The 20705-nt window shown below is 38.3% G+C and overlaps 1 protein-coding gene across 2 annotated transcripts in view; it reads left to right on the top strand.

Moving 5' to 3' along the window:
- Positions 1–20705, top strand: part of LOC124359457 — a 151544-nt gene that overhangs the window by 34373 nt on the left and 96466 nt on the right. Inside the window, exon 2 of one of the 2 annotated variants that reach the window (XM_046812207.1) lies at positions 9628–9698. The exons of the other annotated variant lie outside the window; for it this stretch is intronic. Within the exon in view, the coding sequence (XP_046668163.1) occupies positions 9664–9698 (35 nt within the window). The 5' untranslated portion in view covers positions 9628–9663. The remainder of the gene's footprint in view (positions 1–9627; positions 9699–20705) is intronic. 2 annotated transcript variants of the gene reach the window in all.

Below are 20705 nucleotides of genomic sequence, written 5' to 3'. Positions count from 1 at the left end.
CGGACATTCCAAACCCTCTAGTCATAATGTTGTAGTAAGCCTTTAACTGCATTTATTTTCTGATCGAATTTTGTGTACTAATTTTGGCATGTCAGCAATTCGTAAATTAACGCATCATCTAGTTGTAATATAAGAAATATTCCTGTTTAAGTAACTTGTTTATTGAAAATATATGTATGCTTCATAATAAGGTATTCAATGGCATGGTCGTTTTGAGGAAGTAAGTAACTTGTCACAACTATTAGATAAATATTTGTATTATTTTGAAAGTGCATTTTCCAGATTTGTTCTCGTTTAAAGTACCAACTTGCACATTGATTTATGGTGCAATTTCAAATTAATACTTTGTAGCTTGTGTCATTTTGTTTTAACATCTTGACTTGCAAACGTTTAGTGAAGAAATGCCAGAGACCTTATTCCAGGAGGATGTGGAGCAGGGTTATGTGTAGTGATGACAACAGAGTTCTTTGTATGAGTCAAGAATCCTGAGTTAACGATTGTTGTCTATGATGTCATAGGGCGGTTCAGTGCCGTACCCAGTATATATCACTGCGGGCCCTGTGACACAGATATAAATAACGTTAACCATTGTCCTGTAAATGTTTATTACATTCATTGTCAAAAATGGGAGGTCATTTTTTGCGCAAATCTACGTACAGGGTTTATAATCAGCTTCAAGACCAGGAAACGGTAATCACAAAAATTGAAATGGAATTCTAATAAAATGATCTTACTAGCCTTAATCATACACAACATACCCTATACAGGGTGAGAGGTATATTTTGATTGTATAGAAATGCGCTATTTATTAAAACAGCTATAAGTGATGCGAAACCCAAGATTTCAAATGGGATCTCAAAGTACTTTCCATGCATAACAATAATAAGCACTCGGCCGCTAAAATGACCGTAACTCTTATCTTCAACCAATTCAAGCATATATGATACAGTTGAAATTGTTATCAAATGTCCAACCGAACATTATCTCTGCAAAGTTAATATTACCGTGGGTTTAAGTATTAAATTACGGAAACTTAATTACAGCCATTTTTAAACGAAAAGTTATTTATTTAATGTTTTGTTAGTGTCCTTTTGTAAGATTAATATAACTGCCAAGTTTCAAATTTACGTATTAACCGTTTTTGGTATGTGATTAAAAGTCACACTAAACGCTGAACAAAGCGAGATAGGATATATTATGCCCATGACCATGTCTTTTGAAGCTGCGCCAACCTCCGCGAACCAAACTGTATAATGCATTTAAAATGAATCTGTGGTTTTGAGTCTGAGAAAATATGAAACAAAGTGTATAATACATTAAAATGAATCTAGTTTTGAGTCTGAGAAAAATATTATGTATCACTTAGTGTTTAACTAGTCAATTAATAGTTAAGATTTGGAAAGTTATTAGTTAAGATACACCTGTCCCTTTTTAGTTGGGTCAGTGTGTAATCAACAAAAATATCCCTTCCAATAGATTCTGAAGAAGTATAGACAATTACTTCTAGATTTCATATGTGGCGGTCGTCCAACAATAGTAATTGAAGATAATATATTAATAGTGTTAAAGGTTAATTGTACAAAGCTGGTGGTATGACTCCTAGATGGCATATTAATATATTATTTAAAAACATAAGAGTCTCTACCATCTTGAAACCTTACCGATCTAGCGGCACTCACTTTGCGTGTGTTATATCTTGACATTGATGATGCCTAACAATAGGTCAACACACGATTCCACTACTTATGGCTTATGAGGGTTTTAGTGTAAGGTTAGCTAATACAAGTTTTTGTCGTATTTTAAACACAAATGCCAAACAATAGCTAAACAGCAGATTGGAATACTTTTCAAAGTACTTTTTTCGGACGCGCGCCACCAGCTTCGCATACATTCTACAACATACACTGCCACCACAGCGCTGAACCGGCAGGCAGGCATTTCTCCTTCAATTATGACTCTACATTCAAGGTCATAATTGACCTTACTGTCGGCCATACGGCTGTCACTAAAATATATAGCCCTAGTGTGTTTGCACCAGTACGAGCACAACCTAGCGACAAGTCCTAGTGCCGCAATCATGGCAAAGAGGATAAATGGGGTTGACCGATCATCTGCTGTGCCGGTTTTGGCCTCTTGCCACCTCACTTACTAGCCCCTGACGTACGAGAACGGGCTCATTATTGGCGCTTGCTTATTGCCACAGCCATGTCTCTCCGGCTAAAGCGGGCCTTCCGTTATCCTGCTCTCTAGTCTTGCCATCTACCGCTCCAGACGTTACAGTATCCTAGCTTATGAGCACAGAGTGGCTATTGTCAATTGTCAGTATTGCCACCATTCTCAGCTTAAAGTGAGCTGACACTTTCTGTGCTATTCCATTGTTGTTCCTATCTCCTATACATTACTATCCCAGGTTTAATGTTCGCGGTACCCTACTAGTTAACAGCCGACACGAACAGGCGACTGGCATTACTGTCCCTGCTGCACCTCTCGAGGGACTCTGGGCTGGGGATTTCTTTTTCCTCCGTTGTGGTCCCCTCGCACCCCAATTAGTACAGCCCTGAATGGTTTGCACAACGTTGACGTGTGAGCTCAGTACGGACACGAACAGGCGACTGGCATTACTGTCCCTGCTGCACCTCTCGAGGGACTCTGGGCTGGGGGTTTCTTTTTCCTCCGTTGTGGTCCCCTGGCACCCCAATTGGTACAGCCCTGAATGGTTTGCACAACGTTGACGTGCGAGCTCAGTACGGATACGAACAGACGACTGGCATTACTGTCCCTGCTGCACCTCTCGAGGGATTCTGGGCTGGGGGTTTCTTTTTCCTCCGCTGTGGTCCCCTGGCACCCCAATTGGTACAGCCCTGAATGGTTTGCACAACGTTGACGTGCGAGCTCAGTACGGACACGAACAGGCGACTGGCATTACTGTCCCTGCTGCACCTCTCGAGGGACTCTGGGCTGGGGGTTTCCTTTTCCTCCGTTGTGGTCCCCTGGCACCCCAATTAGTACAGCCCTGGATGGTTTGCACAACGTTGACGTGCGAGCTCAGTACGGACACGAACTGGCGAACTGGCGACTGGCACTACTGCCACAGCCACGCCTCTCAAGGTAAAGTGGGCTGACCTTTTCTTCCTTTCACTCGGACAGTTCCTTTGTCAACGAATATCCCTTCGATGTTGAGACAATGGACTGGGAGTTAATTCTGTATAACATTAGGTTTATAGATTGTTTATTCGTGATTATTTGACAATAGTATTCCATCTTATCAATTAATTGTTGTTTTATATTGCTTCACTTTTTAATATGTTTCATAGCTTTAATATTACAATGTTGCCAATGGCTAATCAATTGGAAACTTGTTTTATTGAAATTTGCTTTTCCTGGAGCGTGGATTCTAGGAAATCCGGTATGATTACAGTTCATTTTGTGTTTATTGATTGGGCGGATATTTTAAACTATGCTATGGTCCAATGTTTATTTCTTATTCAATATTGTACGGAATTGTAATAGTTGAATTTCATAATATTCCTTATTTTCTATTGCTGAAGAAGACATTTTTCCGAATGACACATACACCGAGCGTTTACAACTTTGGTTTAACTTTTATTCTTGTATGTCTATTTTACATGACGTTGGCGTAGTTCAGACTTATTTAGTGTTTGTAAATGTGCGGATCTTCACTAACTTATGTAAAATAGCCATATAGAATAAAGTGTATAATAATTAAATTATAATAACCCCGCACGTGCGAGTGCACATGGGGAATGATAAAATGTTTAAAAAATCTTTTTGTCGAATAAAGTTTTTTTTTTAATTTGAATTTGAAAATGAGTTAGCCAAATATCGTTCTTTAATTCGTAGGGAACTAAAAAAGGAAAAACATTGTTTTAGCTCTTCCCGGCAAATTAATTACAGACTTTTAAAATAGGTTTTAAATTTAAGAAATTTGTAATAAGAAGGAAATAAAAATCTTCAGATGCAAATGAGCGATAGCCTCAAGGAGTGATTTGTTTTTAATGGTTTATAACTTTTTTGTTATGAAATATACTTTAATATTACAGATTCACAGAGAATTACAGGTTTTTTTATAAATCTTTTCTTAAACAAACTTTGTTTTTAACAATAAAACGTGTTATTATTTTTTATATAGATAATGTAAAATCTTCATATTTTTATCTTCAAGCATTTTCCATTGGGGACCCAGTTAGTGTCCCTACATTCTGCTTTAATTAAACCCCTGCAACTCTTCTGGAATGTTAACAAAATGATATTTTTCTTGTCTCTAGAATATATATATATATTTATAGGGTATGTGACAAAAATATATATTAAGTTACAAAAACCACTAAATGATTATGCACTCTTCTTCCCAGGACAACCGGTCACTTTTGGTTGGTTCTCTCTTTATAGGGACCCTTTTAGGTGTTGATATTGTTTCCACTGTTTTTATTGGCAAGTGTTGAGCATAGAGTTATGTTTAGGATTCTGTACCGAAGGAGGTTGATTCGGTTTCTTGTCTCCGTCCACATCTTTCTCCCCGTTACTTCTGAACCGTAATCCTATATCAGCTATAAATGTCATGCAGATCCAAGAGTCGAGTCACAGACACACTTGCAGGAAGGCGCAGAAGAAGCAGACCGCGGGGCCATCGACCTCTGGCTGGTCGGGCAGGAACCACGGCCGCAGCCGTATCTATTCGATGCCCGATGGACCTGTTGTTATTCCCCCGGACCAGTTACATCTTCTGTCCGCGCTGTAACAGTGGGATTTTCCTCCAGCCAGACCTCTCCGTGCTTGATTGCCTGCTAGCCTTGTGCTAGTCCGTCTTCAATCTAGGAACTCAGTTTTCCTTCATTGTGTAAATCTAACATCAAACTTATTGGAGAAATAAATAAAAAAAGGTATAACTGAAGGTCAAAAGCTTGCATTAATGTTTTATTATCGTTACTATGTAAAAAATATATTTTTTAATTAAAGGTTTTTAAACATTTTATTTCTAATTCGTAATTTATTCAAGTAGTACTTTATTAAAAACGTTTCATAAAAAGTGTATATTTCATCAAACAAATGACATTCTATTAAGTTATAAACAAGTTTAAAAACTCCATTCTCTAAAGCTGTAAATATACTTACCCCAAAGTTCACCCAATTTAATTAATCTATTATTTAAAAAAATTAGATACCTCTAAACGCTACTTTGGATGCCTATAGTTTCTCGTAAAATGATACAAAGTCTTTTAAGTTAAATAAATTAACCAACTGATAACCGATTGCACTGCCTCAAATGTGACAATCAAAAAGGAAAATCTAACAAAAACTCGAACAATGAAAATCATAACAAATATCCATCAAAGTCCTATTCGCATAAGACTTTTACTGCAAAATTGGATTAAAGAACACAAAAGAAGCTACGAACTTTGGTTCGTATTTTTCGAAAGCCACATTGTCCCAATCTACTACTTGTTATTACGCCGTATATTAGGTCATCATAATACGTGCGCGGGTAACTGCCTAGTATCAATATACAATTGAAGCTTGTTGCTCTGTGTGATTTATGATAAATGTCCTGAATGTTATTTCATAGTATTGATGAAATTATTCTCTTTAAAGACTGCGTCATTTCCTGAAACGGAGTGTTTCCAAGCAGAGACAGTTCGACCTCATATACAGTTTAGTGACTTCATATTACTAGTAATACCAAAGTTAGAGATAACCATTAGGAGATCTCAAGTGACCTGTGAGCTTCAATTTGGGTACTACATTATCTCGAGGGATGTTTATATTTTTTCTTTAGAAGTGCGGGGTGGCGCCACTGAAGCCTGCACTGGTGGCAAGGGGGATTTCCGATCGGTACGTTCTCGACCTCAGATGACGTAATAGATCGCCTAACGCGGTCTGACATCGGAAAAGTTACTAGTCGTACCAAAGTTAGAGGTAACTTTTACTAGCGCTCGCGTAATCCGAGCTTGATTTTGGGTACTATCTCGAGGGGTGTATTTCGTACCTGAATTCAAGCTCAGATCACGAGAGAGCTTGAAAATGTTAACTCTAAATTATTCTATTTATAGTACATACGCACAGTATGTTTTTATAATACCTACTTATACGAATAGTAGATAGGGATAGAGTATCCTCCGGATAATACCACAGTACCAGAAGCTATTTTGCTCTTAACTAATTGTGTTGTTCATTATTACGTTACGTATGTTGTTGAGTTACTCTAATTTATGTTGCGTTTTTTTACTGACATTTGTATGTATGAAAATATTTTGTACACTATTGGTTAGAGTAATGAACTATATTTCTGTCGTATTTTATCAAGAACTTGCAATGTTATATTTTTTATATTATCCTTGTGTTAGGTGCAAATACCGTGCAATAAGTTTACCAAGCCTGGGATACACGCTTTCTTGACTACTAAAACCTGAGATCTACAATACAAAATACCATCAATGTTAACCCATATTCAACATGAAAATATGCGATCGAGGTAGTGTAAAGAACTTTAATATTAAATTGTAACTTAATTGTAGTAGTAACAGTACATATTACTACATACAACAGTGTAGGATTCAGCATTTTCAACTGAATAACAAAATTTATATTTAAGTGCTAAAAAATTGTGTTTTAAATATTTAGATTTACAAACTTTATCACGTGGGCTACACTCTCTAAGCACCGGTTGGGAGTTGGGATGTTCTGTTCCTGAAAGAATTTCCCCTACCCATGAATTATGAAATATTTTCTTTGTTCTATTTTCCCAAACTGTTAGGATACACGCTTTAAAAATATAAGTAATGGAAATCCCATTAAAAAAAAAATATACACAAGAGAGCATAACATGATTATAAAATACTGTAGCTTTTCAATGAGTGCATTGCCAGTTAAATGCTATCTAAGAGCTATTTATCAAGCTGAGTGAGTTACATTTACTCTTGAAAACTCATTAATATTGCTCAATATTATAGCACAGCAGTAATAAGAAAGTAGACAAGGTTTTAACTGATATTTATATTTTCTTGCTTGTGGCAAAAAAGTATGTAGTTAGAACTGCCTGAAGCACAGTTCTGAGTTTGGCAAAGTCTTTTCGTGACAAAGTGAATTACAGAACGAAATAAAGAGTTACAATGCATTTTAAACGATATATAATCTCCGTGACATCAGTAACATTATTAATATTGTAGTTTGTATCATCAAACTTTTTACGGCATAAGAAAATATTGATATAATGTAGTAAATATTTGGGATATAAAACCATTACTCAACCCCACAGTACTACTTGCAGCTTATAAATCAACGCTTTACTGCTGGTAAAGCTCATTGCTCTGTTCGAAGTTTTGTTATTTACCCATTCAAATTCTTTTTTTAAACCCCAAGAAAAGCTTCAGCCCACCTCCGAGCATTTAATGATATCTTTGTTAATTGGATATAAAACGCGGATCGCTCAGACAATAATTGGAGGCGCCGACACCGGAAGGAAAGCATTGTAATTACTTTGGCACCGCAGCGCCGTTTCCTGTGGGAATTGGAAATATGGAGTTGTAACCTTTAGTTGTGACAGGTTAATGTGTGGAATTTTCGGTACACGAGGTTGCTTTCCATTTTGTCTCCGTTTGTCACATAAAACTGAATTCCGTCTAGCCGTTTCAGAATTATAATAATTGTAATTCTCGTTTATATTTTGAATACATGTATTTGGGATGGCTTTGCGATAGTATTGATATTGGCGTATTAATGCCAATTTTAAAAGTAGTGTACTTCAGAGTGCAAGGTGCGTCCATGCCAAACAATGTTGAATCATTTTTATTATACCTTCACCGTTGGTTTGTGGAAGTTGGCAACCACTAGTCAACTAGCTGAAGTTTCAGATTAATATCTATACATTATTTAAATGTATGTTTTTGGGTTTTATAATTGGTTTAATATTAAACAACTATGTAAATTTAGAGGTGGTTTAAAAGCACCAATTGTAGAGTAAAACCGATCTATTAACTCCCAACACCAAGTTTAATGACAGTCGGTAAGTGTAGTGGTTCTCGTATTGTAAACATAATAATAATGTTAATATCAATGGCGCAGTGTACCGGGTACAACAGGCGTGGCTGCTGCTTGGATGGGTGACCGCTGAGCGATCGTGTCTTTCCAAGCACCCCGCCTGTCCGGGCGTTGGTGGTGGTTCGGAAGTCACCTTTAGGTTGAGTGTTAGAGAGGGCTTCTTAGCCCCAACTTCGTCTGGTAAAATAAGATATGTTTACTTTACTTAATGCGCTTTACTTAACAAAGGTAACTATTTGTATATAGTAAAACTTTAAGGATTTTAATTAGGTAGATGCTAAAAGATTTGTCATGATAATCCAGTCTCTATGCAAGGCTGATAGATTACCTGTATAATTGTGGGGTGACCGGCATCAGAGTTCTCCTGTTTCCTGTCCTTTTGTCCATGATGTAAGGAGACACATCAGCTCCTTGCACAATAAATTGAGTTATCATTGTTGACATATGTAAATACAATTTTAGTTGCATATTCAATCAGTTCTATTGAACGTACAGCTATTCTACCAAGGGTTCCCAAATGACATCAAATATCAGGCTCCAAACTAACTTATTTAACGTTTCTTTTCGTATACAGTATTTGGCTGTATTTTCGATGATGGAATTAAAAGAAAAAAAAGTTTTAGTTTTTAAAAGTTACTTTTTCATATAAAAAAATGGTTTCAGCAAATACTTCAGTTGCGTCATCTCCAATAAGATGAAAACACATAGTGTTCATCACAAAATGTTCAATTTTCTGAATGAATTTCCAGTGTTTCCTTACATTGTTTTGTGTGTTTTAAATCATTATAGTTTTAATGAAGCTGAAGTATAAATTCTGAATTTAACTTATCAAAACAAATAAAACTCAACATATTACAACAAAACTAACCTTTTCAGGATCAAACGTCGGTTGACCGTCACGATGCATGCTGCTTCAATCGGGCAATATTCAAACTTATGTGCACTTGTTATGTGTATTTTTTATTGACCAATCTAACTAACTGAATTAATACCATATACTGAATTAATACAACAAATTTAGTATTTTTACATTTAAAATTATTTTACATATGGTTTGTAGGCTGTAACTAACATGCAAAAAAATGTTGTGAAACGATATTTATACTCAGTAAAATCTTTGAAGCGTACAAGTTTGAGGTGAATAAATAATTTGTCTCTAGATTCATGTAAATAAACTAATATTGTCTGGAGGAAAGAATAATTTGGGAAACCTGGGCCTATCTTTGATATCACATCTTTATTTCTTTTTTATCAGAACTGTTCTAATGTATGTGTCAACAGTGTGTTTGTTGTTCTGTAGTTATCTTGAGAAGTTATTTTATCATCATAATCGTTAAGATATTTTTCTGCATTCTTAAACGTCTAATCTCTTGTTGTTAACTGTAATACCAGTTTTTTAAAGTAGATAATTATCATGGATGAGACGTACCCTTCTTCTTCTTCCAACAACTTCTTCGTTGTGATCATATAACTTGGTCGATTACTTAAGTTTTCCTTTTCTTATCTTGTTTCCCCACCAGTTTTCCCACTTCCCACCCTCAGCTGCTGACACATGATCCTCCGTTCTTTCAGCTCTCGCCGCTATGACGCCCCTTGTGCTGTGACAATATGGCTGATACCATCATACCACTCACGCACCAAGAGTAAGTACCACTCCTTTCGAAATGGAAAATTGCCTTCTTTACCACATGTGAATAGAGAAAATCGCACATTATATATTGGGCTACAACCTGTGTTTGCGGCTATTTAATATAAAATAACTTAAGTTATTTACCTGAAGAAGAGATCAGATTGCAGATCTCGAAACGTAGTGTTATTGATTTTTTGTTTCGCTGAACGATGGCAAATGTCCGAAAATGTTTTCGTTCTCAGTGGATGGATTCCTTGGAGTGATCGTGTAATACCGATTTGTGATTTTAGGCTACTGCAGATTTTAGTAGTATAAGACATATATTTATTTTGCCCAATGTTTATGCTTTTTTGGATATCATTTTAATATAGTTTGTTTTTCTAAAGATCTCTGACGGATCTGGGTTCCATCGACTCTCTCAAACGTTAAACATATCACTTCAAACGTCTACCGCATTAAAATATACACCTATATTACATCGGAAACCATTTTCTACTAGTTGGGCAGTATTCACCCGTGTATTACAGCAAAAGAAAAATATTTTTTGTTGTTTGTAATAAGCAAAAATGTGGAAAACACACAGTTTTCGGTTTGAAACTTATACTTTCTCCACTTTAACTGCTCATTATTAAAAAAAATTAAATTATAAACAATTCTTATACAGCATTTGTTGTAAGTCTCTCAAAGAATGCTAAAATACTAAAAATTGAGAGTTCTAAGTTGATAATTAGATTGATAATAATATTATTGTAAACCCTTACGATATCGGTTATCATTTTGAGATTTTGAAACTGAAGTTAAACTTAGCAGATATTTCAAAAACCTACCTAAAAGTTAAAAAACCTGTAGGCTGCAGTGGCGTTAATTATAAAGTATACCGTTAGTTAAAATAAAAGTTGATAACCCTTCTCTTTGGCACCTCTTTGCCAGCTCACCGAATCGATACCTTCCCTTCTGGGCACAACGATGGAATCGAGGACGCTGTGGCCCGAATCGGGATAAGATGGCGAGATGGTACAATCCCCGACCCCAGGCAGCTTATGTATGCGGGACAATAGACATTGTTCTGAGTTCTCGCCGCGAGATGAAAGACGCCGCACTGCCTCGCCTTCTTGGCTGAACTCCTTCTGAGGCGACATTGCCGTTTCTAAACACGCATGATTTAATTGATTTTGTGCAAGGTTATCTGCATTTATAAATGCGATTCTAAACATGTTTATACTTCATATATTTAATCTCAAAATTGCGAATAATTAATTACTTAAATTAAGAAAATTAACAGCCACTATGTCGCACAAAATTGTAAAAATGAGTATCGAGAACTGTTTAACTCCAAGGTTAGAAGACTACCTTATGATCTAGAATCGCTACTAAAAAAGCTTTTTTCCTCTTACGTAACACATTTTAAAGAGAAATTGTGTTTACAATTCTGTATACTTTCAACTGACCCCTTTATGGATTTGAATAAAAAATCCAAATATTTCTTATTAAAGCAACACATACTATATGAACATAATTATGACAAAATTTTGAATAATGCATCCGGCTTGTGTTATTGATTTGATGTATTTGTAGTAAAGGTCAATGGATATTACGAAAAATATAAAATACTAACGTAAAATCAAATAAAAATGTCAATTATCGACAGTGACATTTATCTGGATCTGTAACACCTTTACATCCGGATCAGAATTGTGTTTCCGCTTAGGTTTGTAATTGTAACGCTTCCAGTTTAGCTGACATGTTTACTCAGGAAACTCCCATCACTTTCTAAACCCTCGATTAAAATAGAATGCAGCTAGTAGTTTAAATTATGTCGCAACTAGATGACAACAGAATAATTCACAGTGTTTCGTAGCGATATGCTTGTGTTTCATATGTGTTTGATCACTTGATATTAAAATTAATTTTTAGTGATTTCACTACCATATTCTGCAATTTTAAGATCATAACTATTTTCATGTGTATTAATATTTTGTTATCGTTTGTGTGAGTTTGTACACAAATAATTAGTAGAGGGATAAATCGCGAGTTAACATTCTCAAAACTCCTACATATTATCAATCTAGTCGAGGTAGACAGAATACAATCGTGGTGGGAAGAGTTGTGTCGTTTGTGTGAGTTTTGTACACAAATAATTAGTAGAGGGATAAATCGCGAGTTAACATTCTCAAAACTCCTACATATTATCAATCTAGTCGAGGTAGACAGAATACAATCGTGGTGGGAAGAGTTGTGTCGTTTGTGTGAGTTTGTACACAAATAATTAGTAGAGGGATAAATCGCGAGTTAACATTCTCAAAACTCTACATATTATCAATCTAGTCGAGGTAGACAGAATACAATCGTGGTGGGAAGAGTTGTGTCGTTTGTGTGAGTTTTGTACACAAATAATTAGTAGAGGGATAAATCGCGAGTTAACATTCTCAAAACTCCTACATATTATCAATCTAGTCGAGGTAGACAGAATACAATCGTGGTGGGAAGAGTTGTGTCGTTTGTGTGAGTTTTGTACACAAATAATTAGTAGAGGGATAAATCGCGAGTTAACATTCTCAAAACTCCTACATATTATCAATCTAGTCGAGGTAGACAGAATACAATCGTGGTGGGAAGAGTTGTGTCGTTTGTGTGAGTTTTGTACACAAATAATTAGTAGAGGGATAAATCGCGAGTTAACATTCTCAAAACTCCTACATATTATCAATCTAGTCGAGGTAGACAGAATACAATCGTGGTGGGAAGAGTTGTGTCGTTTGTGTGAGTTTTGTACACAAATAATTAGTAGAGGGATAAATCGCGAGTTAACATTCTCAAAACTCCTACATATTATCAATCTAGTCGAGGTAGACAGAATACAATCGTGGTGGGAAGAGTTGTGTCGTTTGTGTGAGTTTTGTACACAAATAATTAGTAGAGGGATAAATCGCGAGTTAACATTCTAAAAACTCCTACATATTATCAATCTAGTCGAGGTAGACAGAATACAATCGTGGTGGGAAGAGTTGTGTCGTTTGTGTGAGTTATGTACACAAATAATTAGTAGAGGGATAAATCGCGAGTTAACATTCTCAAAACTCCTACATATTATCAATCTAGTCGAGGTAGACAGAATACAATCGTGGTGGGAAGAGTTGTGTCATTTAAAAGAGTTTCATTTGTGAATAAGATATGAAATAAAAATTCTTTCTTCTGTGCCTCAACATCGCGACTTTCACGCCACCACCGGTTGTAACCCACACCAGTGTGTAACCAGTGTTGCTAGATGTACCGCTTTCTTGTTTTTTTGTCCGCGGTCTTCTGCCTTTCTTCGATTGCAGATTTCGCTTTCGGAATTTTTGAACTATTGTGAACTACGTTAGTACTTTATTGTTTATTTGGAAAATTTATCACCGTAAAATATATACACCTTTAAACAGAAGCGTTTGTTACTTCAAATGTAAAACTTTACCAATGTTCGTTCTTATAAAATACAATAGAGAAAAGAGAATGAAGGCTAAAACCGAGTATTTTAATACAAGTTATTTTAATCCAACAAATCATCACTTGCGAAAAAAGAGTTGGAGAGGTCGTATTGTTAAATACAATGAAAAGCAAGTAATGTGGCCATCTACTTTGTAATTTTAGAACTCTGATCGTTGATGAGCACAATTTCGTGTGTCGTTTTAAAGATCAGCTCGAACATAAACTCAACTCCAGTTCTCGTTGCATCGCAAAGTGCGAATCATTATGAATGTCGTAAGATTATAGGCAACTTTTCATTTGTGTTTGAGAAGCACTCTACTGACTTTTTCAGGGGATGGCTTAACTGTACGGCTGCTTGCACATCGTAAATTGGTATTCGAGTAGGCCTAATAGGTACAGAAATCCTACGACGGACGATAACAGTGTTGCCAGATTGTGAAAGTGCAAAGTCAGCGCGAACAGAAATCCTACGACGGACGATAACAGTGTTGCCAGATTGTGAATGTGCAAAGTTAGCGCGAACAGAAATCCTACGACGGGCGATAACAGTGTTGCCAGATTGTGAATGTGCAAAGTCAGATTTAGATGTAGAGTGAAGCACGTACCTCGCCGTGAGTCGTGACTGTGGACTACGGGACCACCCATGGTTAGGTCATTAGTGACCGTGACGTAACCATCACATGTAACCTACCTGCATAATAGCTGATCAACTTGGATGTCAAAATAACAATACTACTTAATTTCTACTCATCACCTCTCGGATGTAGATTATTTTCTAAAACCAGTTTGTATCCTAAAACGCTCAAGTTGACTTAATTTTATAGGCATTGCAACCAATTTTGTGTCGTATTTTAGTAAAAAATAAACTAAAATTTTATTGAATAATTGTTATATGACTTTTTACATCAATTTAAAGGTACGCTTGCAGAAGTCTCGTGGGATTACTAACAGCCGATGCCTCTCAACTGTGACATATTGCTGCTCCTGGCTTGTGCAAGCGTGCCTTTAATTATTTTTGTTGCTTTGATACAAATAAGCAGATAATAGTCTCTTAGAATGTGATAATCAACATCAAACCATTGATTGTTCTTCTTATTCTCAAAAGAATGTTTTTCCAATATATCTTTTGGACAAAATTTACAGATATATACTTATATATCAGTTTAACTGAAAAGTCTACTAAGTGTCTACTTCATGTCGGGTATAAGAGGTAAAGTGAAAACCCTTTTGTCTGTGCCTTGCCCTTTAATAGATTTCGATCTTCGAGATATTGTCTAAACAGGCTACACGGGCACACTCACAACGACATGAAGTTTTCAAACCGTCGTGATTTACTTATATTTACGATTAATTTAATGCCCTAAAAGGAAATGTTTGTGTACTTTGCGGACCACCTGGCACGCTGCTTTTATTTGTACATTCGGTATAAGTTTTTCTAAAGTATGAGGATCTGTAAACATAATAAAATACAGTATATGATCGCTTCCCGATACCTATTAGCTATATAATCCTGTTTGGTTCTGTCTAGGATCTATATTAATATGGATACACCTAATCAGTGTGGTATTCCTTAAAAAATCGAAAAATGAACACGATGTCCCCTCGACACTATTATCCATCATAACAAATTTCATCTAGTGTCTGGTGTATGCTTTGAGATCCGATTAGCCATGGTCACGGTTTTGACTAAGCTCGCTTGTTTCTTCAAATCGAAGTCCCTGATCGAATTAACGCGTCCATAATATCAGCACATAATTTACATCTAACTGTTCCGTTTTTTATAAATATATTTTAAATACTAGGTAACTAAGCTTACACGAAAGAAAATTTTTAAACACATTTATAGAAAATCAACGATGTATTTATTTATATACAAGAGGATGTGTGTATATATAACATAGATTGACTCTGAAACTACATGACGGGTCATTATGGAAATGTATATGTATTTTTCCACGGAGAAGGTTTATATGCTATACCCATTGATGTAACTCGCCACCAGGCGGTGCTGCAAAAAATAAAAGTTTTCAAAGCACATTATAAGCTGCAATTTCAAGACAATTGCGTATATTAAATAGCAAAACACGATTTTAAGGCGCTAGGTTATAATGTATATTTGCCTTTAAATTTAATTTCTGGTTGAACCCAAAGCTTAAGTGTTAGACCACTTTAAAATAAAGTACGTGTACGTGTACAATGGCTATAAACATACACTTTTGATTGTGGCAACAAGACAAACTTTATATCGGCGTTGGATATATAATTCACTTGAACCAGAAGTGCTCATACATAGGCAAAATTTACGAAAAGCGTGCGAAGCCGCGGAAAACAGCTAGTAATAAACAAACAAACAAAATAAATAAACATAGAATAAAATGACATTTAAAACACAGCATATTTATAATGTGGAGTTTCTTTTCGACTATCTGAATTGAACTCGTTTTGGTTTTACAAGTGGTTTAATACGTTACAACCCGAAACTTTCTTTTGAGTGAATCTAAGTAATTCCAGGGCCGTAACTAGTGAGAGGGCAAGTAGCGATATCAGAGACACTCAGGAGTTATCTTGTCTTTGTACAGTCTGTGGGCGATTAAATGTACCTCTCTTATTATACAAATACACCAGACCGTACATCGCGACATGTAGTGTCGTGTGGGCGCCACATTTACATCACCACCCTTTCCCTTACAGCGCCGTTCACTACTTAATGTACAGTACCTTTCACTAGAGGCACGTGCTGCATTCCTGTATTCAGCTGTCTCACTGTTGCTGGTTATGTTTAGTGGTACTGCTGTGCGACGTAGCATTCTTTATACCTTAGTAAAACTTGTCATTCTAGTAACCGTCGCCTTTTTAACTCTGAAATCGGAATTATTAAGTATGCGTTAATATTGATTACATTCTTGGTTAATTATTAACAAACATCATACTGTATACCAAGGAAGTTGGACCATTAGCGATTCCTTCTTAGCCTCGCTGAATGGGTTGTAATAACCGGAATCTCCTTGAGTCATCATTTAGAAAGTGCCAAAGCGTCTTTTTATTGTTTGGTACGCGTTTACCTACTTGGGTTTATCCAATGACTATTTTATTTAGGTGTTTATTACTGTATTATCTTGCTACGGCATCACTGGAAGTGTATCTTCACCACAATCGCTCTATTCTGCTCACAATTATTATATTTACGTGTGACTTGTCATCTGAAGTTTTACGAATAAAATAAATTGTTCAACTGGATTGATGCTGATGTCTGGGTTAAGTACGACTGGCGGAAATCTCCTTAATTGCCAAAAAGCAGGATACGATCAAATATACGATCAAACATTACTACAGTTAGACGCATGGTAAATATATAATATGCGTACTTTTTAGTTACCTGGGCAATCTGCATGTATCCAGAGATTCGCCAGTAAACAAATATCCCATTTAGTTTCCCAACACGCGATGTCGCAGAAGCACTTGACCTCGGTGTCTACTGTCGCGAGGTCAGGGGTCCATGGCTGCAGACATACTACGCGAGGTAAAGGTAGTGTTGGTAGTTTCCCAAGACGCGATGTCACAAAAATACTTGACCTCGGTGTCTACTGTCGCGAGGTCAGGGGTCCTTGGCTGCAGATATACTACGCGAGGTGGAGGTAGTGTTGGTAGTTTCCCCAGACGCGACGCTGCAGAAGCACTTGACCTCCGTGTCTACTGTCGCGAGGTCAGGGGTCCTTGGCTGCAGATATACTACGCGAGGTAAAGTTAGTGTTGGTAGTTTCCCAAGACGCGACGCTGCAGAAGCACTTGGCCTCCGTGTCTACTGTCGCGAGGTCAGGGGTCCTTGGCTGCAGATATACTACGCGAGGTGGAGGTAGTGTTGGTAGTTTCCCCAAGACGCGACGTTGCAGAAGCACTTGACCTCCGTGTCTACTGTCGCGAGGTCAGGGATCCTTGGCTGCAGATATACTACGCGAGGTGGAGGTAGTGTTGGTAGTTTCCCAAGACGCGACGCTGCAGAAGCACTTGACCTCCGTGTCTACTGTCGCGAGGTCAGGGGTCCTTGGCTGCAGATATACTACGCGAGGTGGAGGTAGTGTTGGTAGTTTCCCAAGACGCGACGCTGCAGAAGCACTTGGCCTCCGTGTCTACTGTCGCGAGGTCAGGGGTCCTTGGCTGCAGATATACTACGCGAGGTGGAGGTAGTGTTGGTAGTTTCCCAAGACGCGACGCTGCAGAAGCACTTGACCTCCGTGTCTACTGTCGCGAGGTCAGGGGTCCTTGGCTGCAGATATACTACGCGAGGTGGAGGTAGTGTTGGTAGTTTCCCAAGACGCGACGTTGCAGAAGCACTTGACCTCCGTGTCTACTGTCGCGAGGTCAGGGGTCCTTGGCTGCAGATATACTACGCGAGGTGGAGGTAGTGTTGGTAGTTTCCCAAGACGCGACGTTGCAGAAGCACTTGACCTCCGTGTCTACTGTCGCGAGGTCAGGGGTCCTTGGCTGCAGATATACTACGCGAGGTGGAGGTAGTGTTGGTAGTTTCCCAAGACGCGACGTTGCAGAAGCACTTGACCTCCGTGTCTACTGTCGCGAGGTCAGGGGTCCTTGGCTGCAGATATACTACGCGAGGTGGAGGTAGTGTTGGTAGTTTCCCAAGACGCGACGTTGCAGAAGCACTTGACCTCCGTGTCTACTGTCGCGAGGTCAGGGGTCCTTGGCTGCAGATATACTACGCGAGGTGGAGGTAGTGTTGGTAGTTTCCCAAGACGCGACGCTGCAGAAGCACTTGACCTCCGTGTCTACTGTCGCGAGGTCAGGGGTCCTTGGCTGCAGATATACTACGCGAGGTGGAGGTAGTGTTGGTAGTTTCCCAAGACGCGACGCTGCAGAAGCACTTGACCTCCGTGTCTACTGTCGCGAGGTCAGGGGTCCTTGGCTGCAGATATACTACGCGAGGTGGAGGTAGTGTTGGTAGTTTCCCAAGACGCGACGTTGCAGAAGCACTTGACCTCCGTGTCTACTGTCGCGAGGTCAGGGGTCCTTGGCTGCAGATATACTACGCGAGGTGGAGGTAGTGTTGGTAGTTTCCCAAGACGCGACGCTGCAGAAGCACTTGACCTCCGTGTCTACTGTCGCGAGGTCAGGGGTCCTTGGCTGCAGATATACTACGCGAGGTGGAGGTAGTGTTGGTAGTTTCCCAAGACGCGACGCTGCAGAAGCACTTGGCCTCCGTGTCTACTGTCGCGAGGTCAGGGGTCCTTGGCTGCAGATATACTACGCGAGGTGGAGGTAGTGTTGGTAGTTTCCCCAAGACGCGACGCTGCAGAAGCACTTGACCTCCGTGTCTACTACCGCGAGGTCAGGGGTCCTTGGCTGCAGATATACTACGCGAGGTGGAGGTAGTGTTGGTAGTTTCCCCAAGACGCGACGCTGCAGAAGCACTTGACCTCCGTGTCTACTGTCGCGAGGTCAGGGGTCCTTGGCTGCAGATATACTACGCGAGGTGGAGGTAGTGTTGGTAGTTTCCCAAGACGCGACGTCGCAGAAGCACTTGACCTCCGTGTCTACTGCCGCGAGGTCAGGGGGTCCTTGGCTGCAGATATACTGCGCGAGGTGGAGGTAGTGTTGGTAGTTTCCCAAGACGCGACGTCGCAAAGGCACTTGACCTCCGTGTCTACTGCCGCGAGGTCAGGGGTCCTCGGCTGCAGATATACTGCGCGAAGTGAAAGCACGTTATGGTTTTCTCGGGATTCTGCATGTATCTAGCGTTTCGCCAGTAAACACATGTTCCATTTAGTTTCCGAAGATTGACGTCGCAGGAGCACTTGACCTCGGTGTCCACCGTCACGAGGTCAGGAGCCCGTGGCTGTAGATATACCGCGCGAGGCAGTGGTGATGCCCACGCCATTCACTCCGGCTTCTGTGGGCCGTAACGTGATGTATGTCTGTCATTGATTGCTGTGTAATGCACTTTTTCTACCTGCGAGTAATTTATTACCAGGTAGTAGCATTAGTTAAAGGAGTAAATACACAAGGACAGTGTCTATAAATTTATTTATTTATCATTTGTATAATTGAATACATTTACTCAATAGTGGCACACCCATATACATTGTATGTCATGATATGATAGATGGAGCCGTTCGGAGGGTACGTTAAACTGTTTACTGTTTCTTACATAATCTAGTTACCTGGGTTGTACCTTGTACACGAAACAAATGCTGCAAAGAAATGTTTTCCATCTGTAATAGTTTTTCTGTAAGATATGTATCAACCTTTAAATTTAACACCTTGTGATCTTCTTTGTTGATTAATCTAACCCAGTAACATCAGCCTACCCACATGCGTATAGATTACAGTACATCAGGATGCGTACAGAAATGTTACACGTGCTTATAGTGTCAAACAATTAATAAGCTATAGAATTTTAGCCGCTTTAGCCATTGTGACCACTAAGCGGCGCGGCGATCTAAATGCAGCAAAACGTTATGAAAATTAGAATTTTTGACGCCATTTTTCAACTATTCAAGCATGATAAAGCCAAACTTTAAATACAAAGAATGTTAGTTTTTAAGAGAGATATTGATAGAAGTAATGTGATTGATAGTTTGCTACTTGAAGTTTTAGGTTTTGCGAATTTGAAATATCCTAAATTGGAAATATTTAAACAAATTGTAAATGTGCTGAACAGTTACAACAGTAACATATTTTTAGAAATAGTACTTCTTTGGTAACCTTGGAAAAATTTTGGTTTGCTGAGCAAGGTAAAAGTAAAAATAACTGTGAAACCGTACAACTTCATTTTGGACCATCGTGTATACAAAACCCTAAATAAATAAAACATTAAAACTTTTTTTTAAACCACCAGTAAATTTTAAAACCTTTAAAATTACTCACGGCTTGAACTACTTTTACGTTTGAACATTTTTTTAAAACTACCTCTTCCCCCCCTTTGAAGTCCCAATCTGGGGTATTTTTGTGTGTTAAAAAATTATTTTCCAAAATATTTAGAGTCGAAATATCGTTAAAATCAAAAAGGTAGGTTTTCTTGGTAAGGCGCTACACATCGCGGACGGGTGCCCTGTTTGTAGTGAAATAAAAATTAAACTGGGTACATTGTTTTGTTTCTTTCGTGTTTTCTAGTCATACATTCTAAATAAGACAAAAATTGACTCTTTTGTGAAGAAAATTGTCTAACGTGTTTTAAAAGGCTGTTACAAAATCAATTCCTACACCAATCCATGGACTACTGTTAGCCATCCTCTTTTTAGTAAAATGTTTTCTCACGGTTTACTCGCCTGTTTTATATCGACCCGCGTCAATTCCTTTTCTCTCATCTCGCCTTCTCTCTCCCTCTGTCTCAGTTTCTCTTTTCATTCAGTGGCAGAATTCTCCGTCACTCCTTTCTTTCTTAGCGACATTCCTGTTTTTTGTTATTATTTATCTCAGGACTGTTTGTGACTGCTTCGAATTGTGGCATTCTTCGTACATTCCAGTTTTCACAGTTTTGCACGACGGCAATTGTTTTATTTGGCAATATGAGTGCATACTACAGTGAAGCTGGCCCTGCCAA

This window comes from Homalodisca vitripennis, chromosome 4 (assembly GCF_021130785.1).
Source record: "Homalodisca vitripennis isolate AUS2020 chromosome 4, UT_GWSS_2.1, whole genome shotgun sequence".
In the NCBI taxonomy this organism is placed as follows: domain Eukaryota; kingdom Metazoa; phylum Arthropoda; class Insecta; order Hemiptera; family Cicadellidae; genus Homalodisca; species Homalodisca vitripennis.
The sequence above is the reverse complement of the archived record's forward strand: the minus strand, read 5'-3'. Positions and strand labels throughout refer to the sequence as shown.